A 14,263-nucleotide genomic window follows, 5' to 3' on the forward strand; every position below is an offset into this window, starting at 1 on the left:
GCAAAACAGCTGGCACACAAAATATAATCACATAATAATAATTTATTAAAGAAAATGACAAGTTTTTGACAAGGAGTCAATGACTGCTACCGCCATGTTTCGCCGAGTACAGTATAGTATGGAGGGTAGATGGAGGAGAACTATCTTATATGGGGAATATTTGAAAAAGTGTCCAGCTGTACGCAGTAAATAACAGTTGAAAAATCCTCCAAGAGTGGCGCTAGCTGCAGCAAAGGGTATGGAATGAATGTAGCCGTGGGTGACAAAATATAAATTGAAGTTAGCCGAATAGCCGAGTCACAGAATTACTGGGTTAATACCAATATACTAAATGTTTTAAAATTTACCCTGTTGCTACTGTAGCGCCAACCTAATTTAACGCATTTCAGCGAACACTTTTTACATACAGAGATAGTTCTCCTCTATCTACACTCCAATAAGATGCAAGATGACACTTGTATGACGTAGCTGTCTCTTTTTAATTTAAAAACATGGCTACGAAACGAGGAAACAGTTAGTTTTGATTTCGAGTTTCGGCCAACGGCCAAAATATCCTTATAGCACTATACGCGTGACAGGTGTCAAAATATAAATCTCGTTTCCCGCCCATAAACTTGGCTAACCTCCAGCTTAACCTCAGTAGTACGTGCGCCTCATCTCAATATCGCGTCGTTAGGATTTGTGAATAACCATTGAATGACATTAATAAAGCGTTTAATATTCAAATTGAGAACGCTAGATTTTTTTCTTAATTAAATCAGCAGGGCGATTCACGAATCACGATTCCCGTTCGACACGGGTTCGGAAACTTTACGGTGCGGTCATTTCATTGCATATTGCGGCGAGCGTTAATTATTTGATGCCGCGCGATTAAGTTTCCGAATCCAAGTCGAATTACGCATTGTAAATCAGGGCCCAGGTCTTATTGTTATTTTCAAGTTTGGTTAGGACAATGCAGGCTGATCACCTGAATGTCTGACAAGTAAGATGATCCATGCGTCGGATGGGCATGTAAAAAGTCGGCCATGCGCCTGATCTCTCGCCAGTCGTGTCGGTCTTCCGTCCCACTGAATTATGAGAGTAAAGGAATAGAGAGTGCTCTTGTATACTGCGCACACACTTGGGCACTATAAAATTACTCCTGCGTAACTGGCCTGGTTTCAGTGAAACCGGCCACCGTCACCGAAACCGGTGTGGGAGCTATTATTATGTGGTTCAATCGTAATTGATGTGAGTGTTACGTGATTATGGTATACTAGATGACGCCTGCAACTCCGTTGCGTCAAAATTATTAATTTTTCGCGGCAGAACCGTACATTTTTCCGGGATAAATAGTATTATATGTCCATTCTCGGGTCTCAAAATATCCCCATACCAAATTTCATCAAAATCGGTTAAGCGGTTTGGGCGTGAAGAGGTAACAGACAGACAGACAGATAGACAGACAGACGGACAGACAGACAGACACACTTTCGCATTTATAATATTAGTATGGATTTCTATCTCATTTATAATTTTCACATCACAATCTCTAAATTGTTTTATTTTTCAACTTTATGGTCGCCACTAAAATTACAGGGAAGCTGATGACGGCATACGTGACAAACAATCCACCATAATATCTATACAGGGCGAACAAACAACATAGATGACCCATTGTTTTTCGATCTAACGATCAATTAGACAAGGAAATGCTTTAGGACGTTCTACCAAATTTGGCCATCACGTGATACTCTATTTGGGTGCCTAATACTTAACCTTATGTATATAATTCATACAATAGACGCGATAATTGTAAAGAAATGCTAATTAAATGTAAACACACAGCGTAATAAGTCTTGTGATATGTCTAGATTTTATCTATTTATATGGAAAACAAGCCCGCTGCGCTACGGCTCTCCATAATATTATATACCTTACCAATGCGATCCAGACACAAAAAGATATATTTTACCAAAACGAAACTAATACTAGATAATATGCTATAGTATATCATTGGCTATAGTATGTACTCTGTATCTTTATCAATTTGCCCAAACGTATGCAAATAACATATGTTATTGATATATTTTTTTTTGTAATAGAACGCAGCTTGCCATAGATAGTGGAAAATAATTTCCCTCTAAAAAAACATCAGGCAAAAGCTATTTAACTTTTAAGTAACAGTTAAATATCTTTTGCCTGATTTTCAAATATAAATAATGTACAAACTATTTCCTAAATTAGTTCTATCATCAACAATGAAACGTAAAGATAGAGTCGCCCGCGCCGTCAAAAGAAAGACATCGACGCGCCATTTTGTTCGCATTTCAAATTTGGAACAATCTGTTCCGAATTTTAAATGCGAACGATTCGACCAATAAAAACATTTTCAATTCAACTACTGTGAATAAATCAATTTATGTAACTTCGCTGGCTTTCTCGCTTTTTATTCAAATAAAAACTAGACAGATGTCGGTGAAAACAAATAAAGTATAGAGTTTGATCAATTCTCTCACCGTTTTTGATCGGGCAAGTTTGGCGCGCGTTGGAAATGTTTTTTGTCTGTCTAAGGTCTTTAGTTTCTCTTGCTTTGTATTAAGAAATCACTTCTTTTTTAATCAATAGTGTACAAATCATTTGGAATCACGATTTAAACATTTCAAAACAATTTTCATCGGGTCTCTACTCCATGATATTATATTTTATTATTCTCAAATCGCGGAAATCTGTATTGTAATATTTTACGTGGTAGAGCCATGCTTCGGCACGAATGGGCCGGCTCGACCGGAGAAATACCACGGGCTCACAGAAAACCGGCGTGAAACAGCGCTTGCTCTGTGTTTCGCCGATTGAGTGAGTTTACCGGAGGCCCAAATTCCCTTCCCTTCCATATTCCCTTCCTTACCTCCCCTACCCTGTAACCCTATTCCCATTTTAAAGGCCGGCAACGCACCTGCAGCTCATCTGATGTTGCGATCCATGCGTATCCATGGGCGACGGAAGTTGCATTCCATCAGGTGACCCGTTTGCTCATTTGCCCCCCATATTTCATAAAAAAAATGTAGTGGTCATTGACAGTGACTAGGGAGTCAAAAACTTGTCATCTTCTATACAAACCACGATTGACAATGAAGTGACAAATGTTTCTAGTCAGGACGATGATATCGTATTTTGCATACACGATGTGAACACATTATGAATTATATATATCACTTCAAACTCATAGTCATAAATTATAGTTGGAGAGTATCGTACGAAGAGGTAATCAAATCGTTTTCCGATGAAAATAATTTAATGGTTGCTGTTTCTTTACAAGAATTCAATTTTATTCTTAAGTTTACAGAATGCAGTGCGAGTATTTTTCACATAGCTCCTAGATTAGAAAGGTCAATGACCGCTGGTGCCACCTTAAATTGACTATAATACTTTTAATTAATTTCTATTAAATTAAATAGGTACTGCAGTCTGCAAGTAATTATTACGAAAAAGTTTTTTAACAATTATTGTTTGACGAAAACATAGCTTTCTAATAGTATTAACATAAACTTGCAAATTCACCTTGAGCAGAAGACCAAAACAAATGTTATTCTATAGTTTAATAACCTTTAAAAGGATATTTGCCTTGACATAGCAAAGATAATTCCCAAAATCAATATCACAAGGTCAAAATGGCGATGTGGTCACCGAATAGACGAAGAGCTCGCGGTAGAAAATTTACTTAGCTGAAATTATTGTTTCTTTTACATTATGACTTGTTAATTGGATGTTTTTTTTAACATTTTAAACATAATATTTATAGGTCTACCAGAATCTGATGGCAAAAAGTGAGAAAATAAATTGACTTTAGCATTACCGGGGTAATTGAAATAAAAGATTTTGGTCCTTTTTCTTATTATAGCAGAGGATTCTGAGTGCAAATATAAAATGATTTTTCCAACGATCAAGGATATTTTTTGAAAATCTGCTGTTAAAAACTGCCATCAGATTCTGGTAGACCTGTACTTACTTAACAATTATTTTTTTCTAGTTGGTTAGATGAATAATGGAGAGATCAAGAAGTGCGCGCTTTTTACCAAAAATATTAAAATATATTAAAGTTTTTTTAATTCATATTTCATTATTCATTGCAATTTGCACATGACCACTGAGGCTACTAATTGTTAACCAATAAATAAATTAAAAACGTAATAAAGCTGGCAATGACTTTGTATTTTAAGGTCTGTTGTGAAATTTGTTTGTTTGTCTTTTACATAAATTCAATGTCTTGTATTTATTATTAGAAGTAATCTGTATCACGTTTAGTCTTGACACATTTTCTTGATCTTAATAATTAATGTATTTATGAACACGTGACACGTTTTGACATTATCCTACTAATAAGTTACGAATATTGTAAATGTGAAAGTTTGTAATGGTTTTGCCATAGTTTTGCATGTTTTGTCTTTGACACTGAATATAAAGAAACTTCCGAAGCTATCCAGAGTAAACTACATACCTACCTAATCTATTTGGAACATTGTTAATCAAATAATATGTAGCATGTTCAAAGACACTTCAATAAAGCTGTAATAACATGTATGTAGGGCTTGTCTAATTTGAAATTCACTATAGGTCTAGCAGAATCTGATGGCAAATATATTCAAAAAATATCCTTGATTATTGGATAAATTTTTATATTTGCATAACACAGAATAAGCCGCTATAAGAAACAAAAGGTCTAAATGTTTTATTCCAACTACCCCGGTATTGCTAGTCAATTTAATTTCTCCCTTTTTGCCATCAGCTTCTGGTAGACCTTTAGTTGATATAAATGAAAATGTTTGTACTGTGAATACGAGGGAGGGGCGCGTCATTTTAAGTTGGACAAGTCTCAAGCCCTAGCTAACGCTTTTCGGAAGCAGTTGTCACAATAAATTACATGGCATGTAATCATGTAATTGGACAAGAATGACATAAGACCTTCCTACGGCGGTAATTTTGGTTTGAAAAGCTGGAGTTTTTCAAAACAAAATTACCGCCAGCAGTGTAACAGGGTATGTTGTGGACAACATACCCTGTTACACTGTCATAACCTGACATAATATATTATGTATAATATAATACGCACCACAACATATACCCTGTTAGTGCCTGTTACACTGTCATAACCTGACATACGTTATACGTATAATAATCACGTAGGTATTCAACAGATAAACAATAAAAGTTGACATAATATAAAAGACCTATTGTTGCCAGCAATTTCGTTGCACCGAAATCCGTTTATCGCGGACAAGACATTTTTCGGCACAATAAATACTATTTTATGCTACGAATAATAAAAACTAAGGAATCGTAACACCCATACTAATACCGTTTTAAATTTGGTTCCTTTTGATCTATCATGTAACGTCAGCCTAGTACCGCTCAAGGTCACCTAAATATTGCAAATGTATTGAAATGTGTACCTAAGGTACACTTTTTTGACAAGTATTGTGGAGCATGATTTTTGACGGAGTTACTTTTCCTTAGTTTTTATTATTCGTAGATTTTATGTCATTTTGCGGGATAAAATGTATATTTCGACAAATGTCATCAAAATCGGTTCAGTAGTTTTGCGTGAATAAGGTAACAGACAGATACACACTTTCGCTTTTATGATGGTACCTACGCATGATATAAAAGCTCCGAAAGAACTTATAACAACTAACCTACTAACTAATACATATACTTACTATGTCAATCTAAATTATATAATATTTTATAACTCAAAGGTGACTGCAGACTGACTGATGTGATCTATCAACGCACATATGCACAGCCCAAACCACTGGACGGATCGGGCTGAAATTTGGCATGCAGGTAGATGTTATGACGTAGGCATCCGCTAAGAAATAATTTTGATAAATTCTATCCCCAAGGGGTTAAAATAGGGTATGAAAGATTGTATATAATAATACTTCTTAACGCGAGCGAAGCCGCGGGCAAAAGCTAGTTGTCTATAAATTATGTAAATTATATAAATAATATGAAGTCCTCACGTGGGTATCCACAATCTGTAAAGTTCCGCTCTGACATAACACAACATCTGATGCGGCCTTTTAATTATTTAGCTTTATAGCCTTATTAAAGATGGTTACACAAGAGCACCTCTTGATTTTATGGTAGGCTTTAAATTTTAATAAGGTTTCATTTTCCTTGTGTTTAATAATTCCCATTGCCTTACGAGAAACGTTCAATTACTTAATACCAAAAAAATATATATTTTTTTATAAATTAACGTCCAAATGTAGTTTTAATATACCCTTTTAAAAAATGGAAGTCATTTTAAATCCGTACATTTTGTCACGTTTATGTCTGGCGCTCAATCAAGTTTGACAGTGTTATTTCATAGTTATTCAATAGCTTTTGACGTAACAATTAACATGCGTGACGTAAGCTATAGTACACAAAATCTAATATATAAAATTCTCGTGTCACAGTTTTCGTTGCCATACTCCTCCGAAACAGCTTGACCGATTCTCATGAAATTTTGTGAGCATATTTAGTACGTCTGAGAATCGGCCAACATCTATTTTTCATACCAAAAAAAATATATATGGCAAAACAACGTCTGCCGGGACAGCTAGTATGATTATAATTTCTTATTATATTAGATTATACATAATAATGTCTCTCAAGTAATTTAGTTTGGAGATAGTTCTCTAAAAATTATTTAAAAGGTAATTTCTTCGTTCTATTTTTAAATGCAAATTTTAAATTCAACACCAAACTATTTGGCGCCAAAATTTTTGCCACAAAAATAAATTTTTCTCTTATTTTTAAAATAACTAAGTGTACGTGAAAAAAGTGTTTCGTATTCATCGCAACATCCTTTTATCCTTTATATTTAAATGCAAAAGTTTTGCGTTAGAACGCCGCCCGTAATTTAAACGGCAAATTTTTAACTTACAAAAAAAAAAATCACTTACCATTATAAACTTATCACTAACACTTCACTACACTTACAGTCCACTGTCGGTCCACCAGTCACCACAAGCACTGACCGCTTACACCTGCAAAAATCACAGTGAAAGTTAATGTGGCTCCGATGGCGAGACTTATCGTAGATTTTTTGGCAATGGCATGTTTGCAAACAAAAAAAGCATAATATACAGTGGCTATGTTAATGAATAATGTTTGGTCCTTCTCCAATACGTTACAAAAGTGGATTGATAGAGAAGTGCAAAACTTTAAAAATAATAATTAAAAAAAAATGATTAAGTACTTATTATTAAATATGATTTCTGTATGTACATAATATTATATTTGATTTGATAAGTTATAAAAGCGTTAAGCGGCAGAAAGGCAAAGCAGTGCATATTTTATGATATAACATCTGTCTTTATAATATCTTCTGTGGATTTTTTAGGGGGATAAAATGTAATATTTTTATGTGATATTTTTGGTAGCGGGCTCCTGGCCCATCAAGCTTCTTAATTAGACACTCTTTGCAAATTACATTTTATATTTTTGTTTGGTAAATATGAATGGAAATCACACCTTATTTAAAACTTTATTACTCTTTACTAATAATAATAATAATAAACATTTACTCTTTCTGTACCTACTACCTAACTCTACCGCAAGGTAGAGATTCTAAAAACATAGGAACTTAAAATATAATAATATTATTATGATTTAAGTACGTACTAACAAATAAAATAATTATAATATTATCTGCGGCTAGATATCATTGCGCCAAAATCCGTAGGCCGTAAACGTACATTTTTCCGATGCTTCTACGAGACTCAAGATATCTCTATCCCGTGATTTCAACCTTTTTTATTTTAAGATGCGACCCCCTGGTATGAAAAAATATTTCTACAATAAAAATACCTAAAATTAAATTAGATACTATTGAAAATACCTAAGGCCTTAAAAATACTTACTACGATCGGTCACAGGAGGGGGGAGGGGGTTTAGATTTTTGTCACGTAGTCGATTTCACCGAGATAGACGTCACGCTTTTTGACTATGATCGAATCTGGCGCTCAAGTAAGATGTACTTAATTCATAGTGCGAGGCAAGTAACTTAATTATGATTTATGATTTCCAGCCTTTATCTGACATGAACATGGATTATTTCGTTATTCATATTGTTCTGCCTATCTTCACATTTGTTTAAAAATCACTATAATTGTCAATACCACGGGAAAACTTGAAAGTGGGGGCGTCTTGGCATAATACTACGCGTGGTCACTAAGGGGGGTGGGGGTCAAAAAATCTGAAAAAATTGCTCACGTAGTATGGATATGTATTTTGTAAGTCATGATTATTATGAAACATAATTTATGCGACCGAAATTCAGCGACTCACAACTCACAAAATTACGCTCGTTTGGCTTCACCCATAAGGCACATTTAATTTGGTAGCATTGTAGAGTAATTGTAAAAAAAAGTGTATTTCTGTCTGTCACTACATTAGCATGACATATTTATGGTTATAGACACTAACCTACATGTGCATTCACTTTCGTTTTTAGTCATATTATTATACTTAGGTATTAATACTTAGGTATTATTATTTATACGTGGGAGAGCCATGCTTCGGCACGAATGACCCGGCTCGATCGGATAAATATCACGTTCTCACAGAAAACCGGCGTGAAACAGCGCTTGCGCTGTGTTTCGCCGAGTGAGTGAGTTTACCGGAGGCCCAATCCCCTAACCCCTACCCTATTTCCTTCCCTACCCTCAACTATTCCCTTCCCTTCCCTTCCCTACCCTCCCCTATTACCCTATTCCCTCTTAAAAGGCCGGCAACGCACTTGCAGCTCTTCTGATGCTGCGAGTGTCCATGGGCGACGGAAGTTGCTTTCCATCAGGTGACCCGTTTGCTCGTTTGCCCCTTATTTCATAAAAAAAAAATTAAGTAAGTACTAAATTATAAAAATTGAAGCCGTATAGTTTCTACAACCTTGTTGTGTAACTGCCGCACTCAGAGACATTAATGTTGAATAAACTTCAATTTAATGAAGAGTTTGACAGATAATGTATGGGGCTTATGGCAAAATCTTCATTTAATTACAATCAAGTATTTAATATTCGTCTCGGAGTGCGTTAAAGAGGGAACGCGGGTGCAGAAGAATTTAAACCATAAAGTTAATATACCTAGCGGAATAGAGAAACAAAGGCCTGAGCAAGAGAGATGTCACTATCAGTAAAACTGCGTGGTAAAAAGAGACGTGTGTCTTTTTTTACCACGCAGCAGCACTCTTTTTTGACGTGCAGTCGGCACGTGCCGCACGTTGACAATTTAATTTCATAGAATTCATGTTCAATCATGCTTGTGTAAGTGTATACACATATTTTTCACACAGATAAAAACCAATTTCGGTTACGTTTGACAGCTCGAGATTGTTGCTCTATTCCGCTAGGTATATTAACTTTATGATTTAAACGAAGAAACTATTGCCATCACGCTTCAGTCTTCACCCTGCGCCGGCACGTGTATTTAATTGTGATAGAGACAGATACAATAATCAAGGTAACGTAGTCCTCTGATTCCTCCTTCAAAATCAATTAAATAGAGCCTATCTATTTTTTTTAAATATCTTCAGGAAGAGTGAGTCTATGCCTCTACGTTTTTTTTTTTATCTTAAATATCTTTCAAATTTGTTTTATTGTCGGTGGATTTGCGGGGTACGGGGCATTCATTTTTTGCGATTTTGAAGGATTATATTTTTTTATTTATTAGTAAATTTAGAAAAAATCAAACGTAGAGGCATAGCTTTAACAGATCTCAATATTGTATAAAAATCATTTGTCTAGACGTATTGTCCAAGCCCCAGGGAGTAAATTGGGGAATACGTTTGTATAGAAAAACAGTGTTAGCGATCCCTCCGAACGAGATCTAAAAAGTCTCGGTACGTCAATGCGAAAGGAAAAATACGAATACTTTACGGTCTCGTAATGCCAATTTGACAGATCGTGCAAATTAGCTTACGCAGCGAACGTGTGTAAAGCACAGGGGACATGCCCCCCCCCCCCCCCAAAATCTAAGGTCAAATTGATAAATCTCAAAATCTTACCAAATAATAAAAGGCTAGTTATCCTACAGCATATTTTTTTAGTGTAATCACTAGTGAGTGACCCCCTCCAAAATTTCAGGCTGCGACCGCGCCTGGGGTAGGTCACCTACAAAATTTCGCATCGCTTCCTATATCAAATAACATCTAGATTTTAGGCACCGTTATCCAAAATTACGTATGAGTAACGAAATACTATGTCAGTATGTCAGTCACGCTTAACCACGTAACGCTCGGTAAACATTTACAAAATGGCATTACTGTATGCTGATTTTCACGGTCAGGTATCGTACAAACCAATGATATTCTATTTGAATTTTTATATAATATATCATTGGTACAAACAATATACTTTTACCAATGAAAGTTTTTGGAGATTCACTTTATACACAGAAAATTTAAATTGGGTATGAAGGCACTTTGAGTCCCGGTATAGACGTCTAAGTTTAATATATTTTATCCTGGAAAAATGAAGTTCTTCGCAAAACAGGAATTTCTAGAAATAAGTTGCGACTTGCGGCAACATCTAATAGACATTGATAATAATCGTAGATATTGAAAAATCGACAATGAACTTGCTATAATAAAAATATATTCTCTTTGATAAAAATAACTATTATACTCCCCTTGGCTCGGATTAATAAACCAAAAAGGCTATTTTATTATGTCTCGTATAAAGTATAAACTATATAATATTTTTGGTATTAAACACGAGCACGTAATTAAAATTTTAATAAATGCATTTTAAAATCTTAAAGCAAAGAAACTGGGTCACAGCCTTCTTTTATAATTATCTAATGGTTAAATAAACATCAAAATGTATGCAGATTAGAATAATTTTAAATCGTGTTTTAACTTAAAGGTTTATTTTGAACTTTACCAAAGATAATCGCTTTAAATGTAAAAAATATTATAATATTAAGTTGTACTTAAAATACGTTTCTGGCGATGGTAGATGCTTATTCCATCAGGTAACACGTTTGATCGTTTGCCCCCTAATTTAATGACAAAAAACTAAATTAATGTGCCACTGTATTGCTATATTGCGTGGTTAAAACAGGCTATCGGAGTTGGTAGCATTTAGCATTATTATAGCCACCGATACACTTTTTTTATATATTTTATAACCAAGTTGATTATTTGTTTTTTTTTATTAGCATAGGTACATTTTTGATTTTGTACACTCGAATAAAATATAATCCGCAACACCGTAGACGTGGAAAGTGCGTGGACTGCCTAATACGATTAGAATAACGATATTTTCCCAAAATATCTTTATCTTGCTAAAGAGCCTTAACTGGTTTTGATCCAATTATGCTCCAAAGCTTTCATTAATGAAATTTGATAAAAATAGCTCAGATAACTTTTAAAGCTTCTTACAAGTTAATACGCTTATATCCAGGATTGAAAGGACTAAGAAAATTTATTCAATTTTATACTTTAGGAGTTTTTTATGTACCTAGTCTTGTGTTTGTGAGGAGTTAAATAAAGGCACTGATTTAAAGAGGCAGTTGTAAATAGCAGTTTCCGTAAGTTAAAAATTATAAATGGCACGTTTAATAACTAGTTCAGCAGTTAAAACTAAGCAGTAAAGTACCTTAACAAAAATGAGTAATAAAAAATAATGAAATGGATCAGTGCATAATATATAATTGAGCGGAAAAATAATTGAATGAGCGGTAAAATTTACTGAACGAGCGGTTACGGGTGGGCCAGGGGCGGATCTTAAATTTGTGGGGGCTGAACTAATACTTCTTAGGGGCCCTACCTAATTACTCAACTAATTGCCATTTTGATAATCAAATTAAAAAATAAGAAAATGCCTCATTCCCCGTTCCGTTAGGTAGATGCGCATACGGGTTGATTGATCGCAACCAATGTTGCCAACCTTATGATCGGATTTTTTTTAATTCTAGATAGTTTTTAATATTGACAATATCGTCTATTGGTTTCAGTTCGGTTGGGGGCCCTCTGTATTCGCGAGGCCCTGGGCTGCAGCCCAAAAAGCCTTTAAGTAGATCCGCCCCTGGTGTGGGCAGTAATTTATCGGAATTTGTCAGTGACAAATCTCATTCTAAGCAATGAAGTAGTAAAATAAAATAAAAAACGGAACTTATATGCCAAATTTTATATAAAAAACAAACCTATACTAACTTAAAATTCGAAATAAAAAAAAACAAACATAACCTAACTAAAAAAATAGACATAAAAAAAACAAACTAAACCTAACCTAGGGCTGTCATCAGTCCAGATTTCCCCAGATTTGTCCTAGTTTGAAGGGCGTCCGGACTTACCGCCGTACTCAGAGACAGTTAATTATGATTAACCTTCAATTTAATGAAGAGTTTGACAGATAATGTATGGGACTTATGTCAAAATTTTTAATTAATTACATTTAAGAGTGGGTTGCACCAACTCACTTTAACTATAACTTTAACTACAATGCAAAATGTCAAATCTTTGGTTAAAGTAAAAAATGGACGCCATATGCAACCATAACCATCTAAGAAGCTCGACAAGGCTTTACTAACGCTGTGATCAATCATCATACAAAAACGTCATTTTTGACAGTTTTCCTTTACCAGCAGCGCTTCATGCTTGACATGAACGTGGGCAGGGGGCCCACGTTCATGTCAAGCATTTTCGGACCAGCTGTCATCTGTCAAATCCTGTGGACCACTTAAAAGTTTAAAGTTAGCCTTAACTATAACCACAACATTGACCATAACTTTAACTTTAACCACGCCTCTGGTGCAACCCACCCTAAGAAATGTTCCACTCTGAGTGCGGTAGTAAGACGTTTGGTATAAAGATACTTTGAATCCTGGGAAAGGACCCATCCTTCTCCCTCCCTAAAAAAATGACCCCAGTCATTTTTTTAGGGAGACGGGAGTGGTAGTCTTTTATTAAAAACTAGATATATATATTTCGCTGTATCAGTCGCCTAGGTAATATAAAATTTCAAAAAGTAATCAATAATAATAATTTATAACACGGAGTGAAATAAAATTAACTCAGTATTTTTGTCCATACAATGGTACCAAACATTAGTATCCCACTAGTTAAGTAGTTAACTTCCTGCTTTTGTAGTTGATTTGACTTTTTATAGCATTGGCGGTTTTCCACATTGTTTTTACGTCTTTTAACAAAACTTTAAAAGGAAATCCGGTATCAAATATTTACTAAACTGTGGCGTCATTGTCAAAAAGGCACCTATAAAATTTATTTAAAAGTTTTATATTATGTAATTTTATTAGTTCATCGACTGAAAGACCAAGGATTCTTATTAGTTATGAGAATTAATTAATCTATTTCTAAGTGGGTGAAGGTGGAGGAAAATGGAAGTTATTGTTTTTGTGGAATTAGTGAGTAAGATGTAGCTAATTATTATTCATAATATTATTAGTTAACCGATTCAGTGCGGATGACACGGGAGCCGTGTCATACGCGTTTTTAACGTGTGGCGTATGACACGGGAGCCGTGTCATTTGAAAAACGATTGTATCTCCCTCAAATTACACTTTAGAAGGTTCCACTCTGAATAAAATCATCTTAATTTTCCACGTAGAACAAGCCTATAGGCTTCGCCTCTGAATATTCTGTGAATTGAAAAAAAGTAGGGGCCGTCAACCTTTTTTAAAAGGTGCATTCATTGCGGATTATACGGCAGCCGCGACTTATGGGTTTTAACGTGTGGCGTATGACACGTGAGCCGTGTCATTTAAAAAGCGATTGTATCTCCCTCAAATTACACTTTAGAAGGTTCTGCTCCGAACAAAACCATCTAAATTTTCTACGTAAAACAAGCTTATAGGCTTCCTCTCTGAATATTCTGTGAATTGAAAAAAGTAGGTGCTGTCTTCTTTTATAGCTCACCGTACATTATCCAAAATGTCTGATCACTAAAATTCGGACGCCCGCCGGAACGTACTCTGTTCATACATTTTGTTGTGGACCCCGCATACTATCAGAATTCTGACGTGTCAAAATGTATGAGCGTCCGACTTTTTCTGATAATAAATTCAGATAATGTGCGGCCGGGCTTTTTAATAGTAAACTTTTAAGAAAATAAAGAAGTAATATTGGGAGTCTTCATGGCTCCCATCATCAGATCACCACTTTTGTGAACATGATACCAACTCGGAACCGGATCAATCGGAACAAATGTGTAGGCAAATATCAAATCCCGGTATGTCCATCTACGAACGTATAATTTACTTTGGAAACCCAGAT

The 14,263-nt window shown here is 35.0% G+C and overlaps 1 protein-coding gene across 1 annotated transcript in view; it reads right to left on the bottom strand.

Annotated features, from left to right (window-relative positions):
* Positions 1-14,263, bottom strand: part of LOC121734963 (UDP-glucosyltransferase 2) — a 42,695-nt gene that overhangs the window by 23,659 nt on the left and 4,773 nt on the right. The window contains exon 2 of the mRNA XM_042125624.1: positions 6,931-7,016. Within this exon, the coding sequence (XP_041981558.1) occupies positions 6,931-6,935 (5 nt within the window). The 5' untranslated portion in view covers positions 6,936-7,016. The remainder of the gene's footprint in view (positions 1-6,930; positions 7,017-14,263) is intronic.

Source organism: Aricia agestis, chromosome 16 (genome assembly GCF_905147365.1).
Source record: "Aricia agestis chromosome 16, ilAriAges1.1, whole genome shotgun sequence".
Taxonomy (NCBI): Eukaryota; Metazoa; Arthropoda; class Insecta; order Lepidoptera; family Lycaenidae; genus Aricia; species Aricia agestis.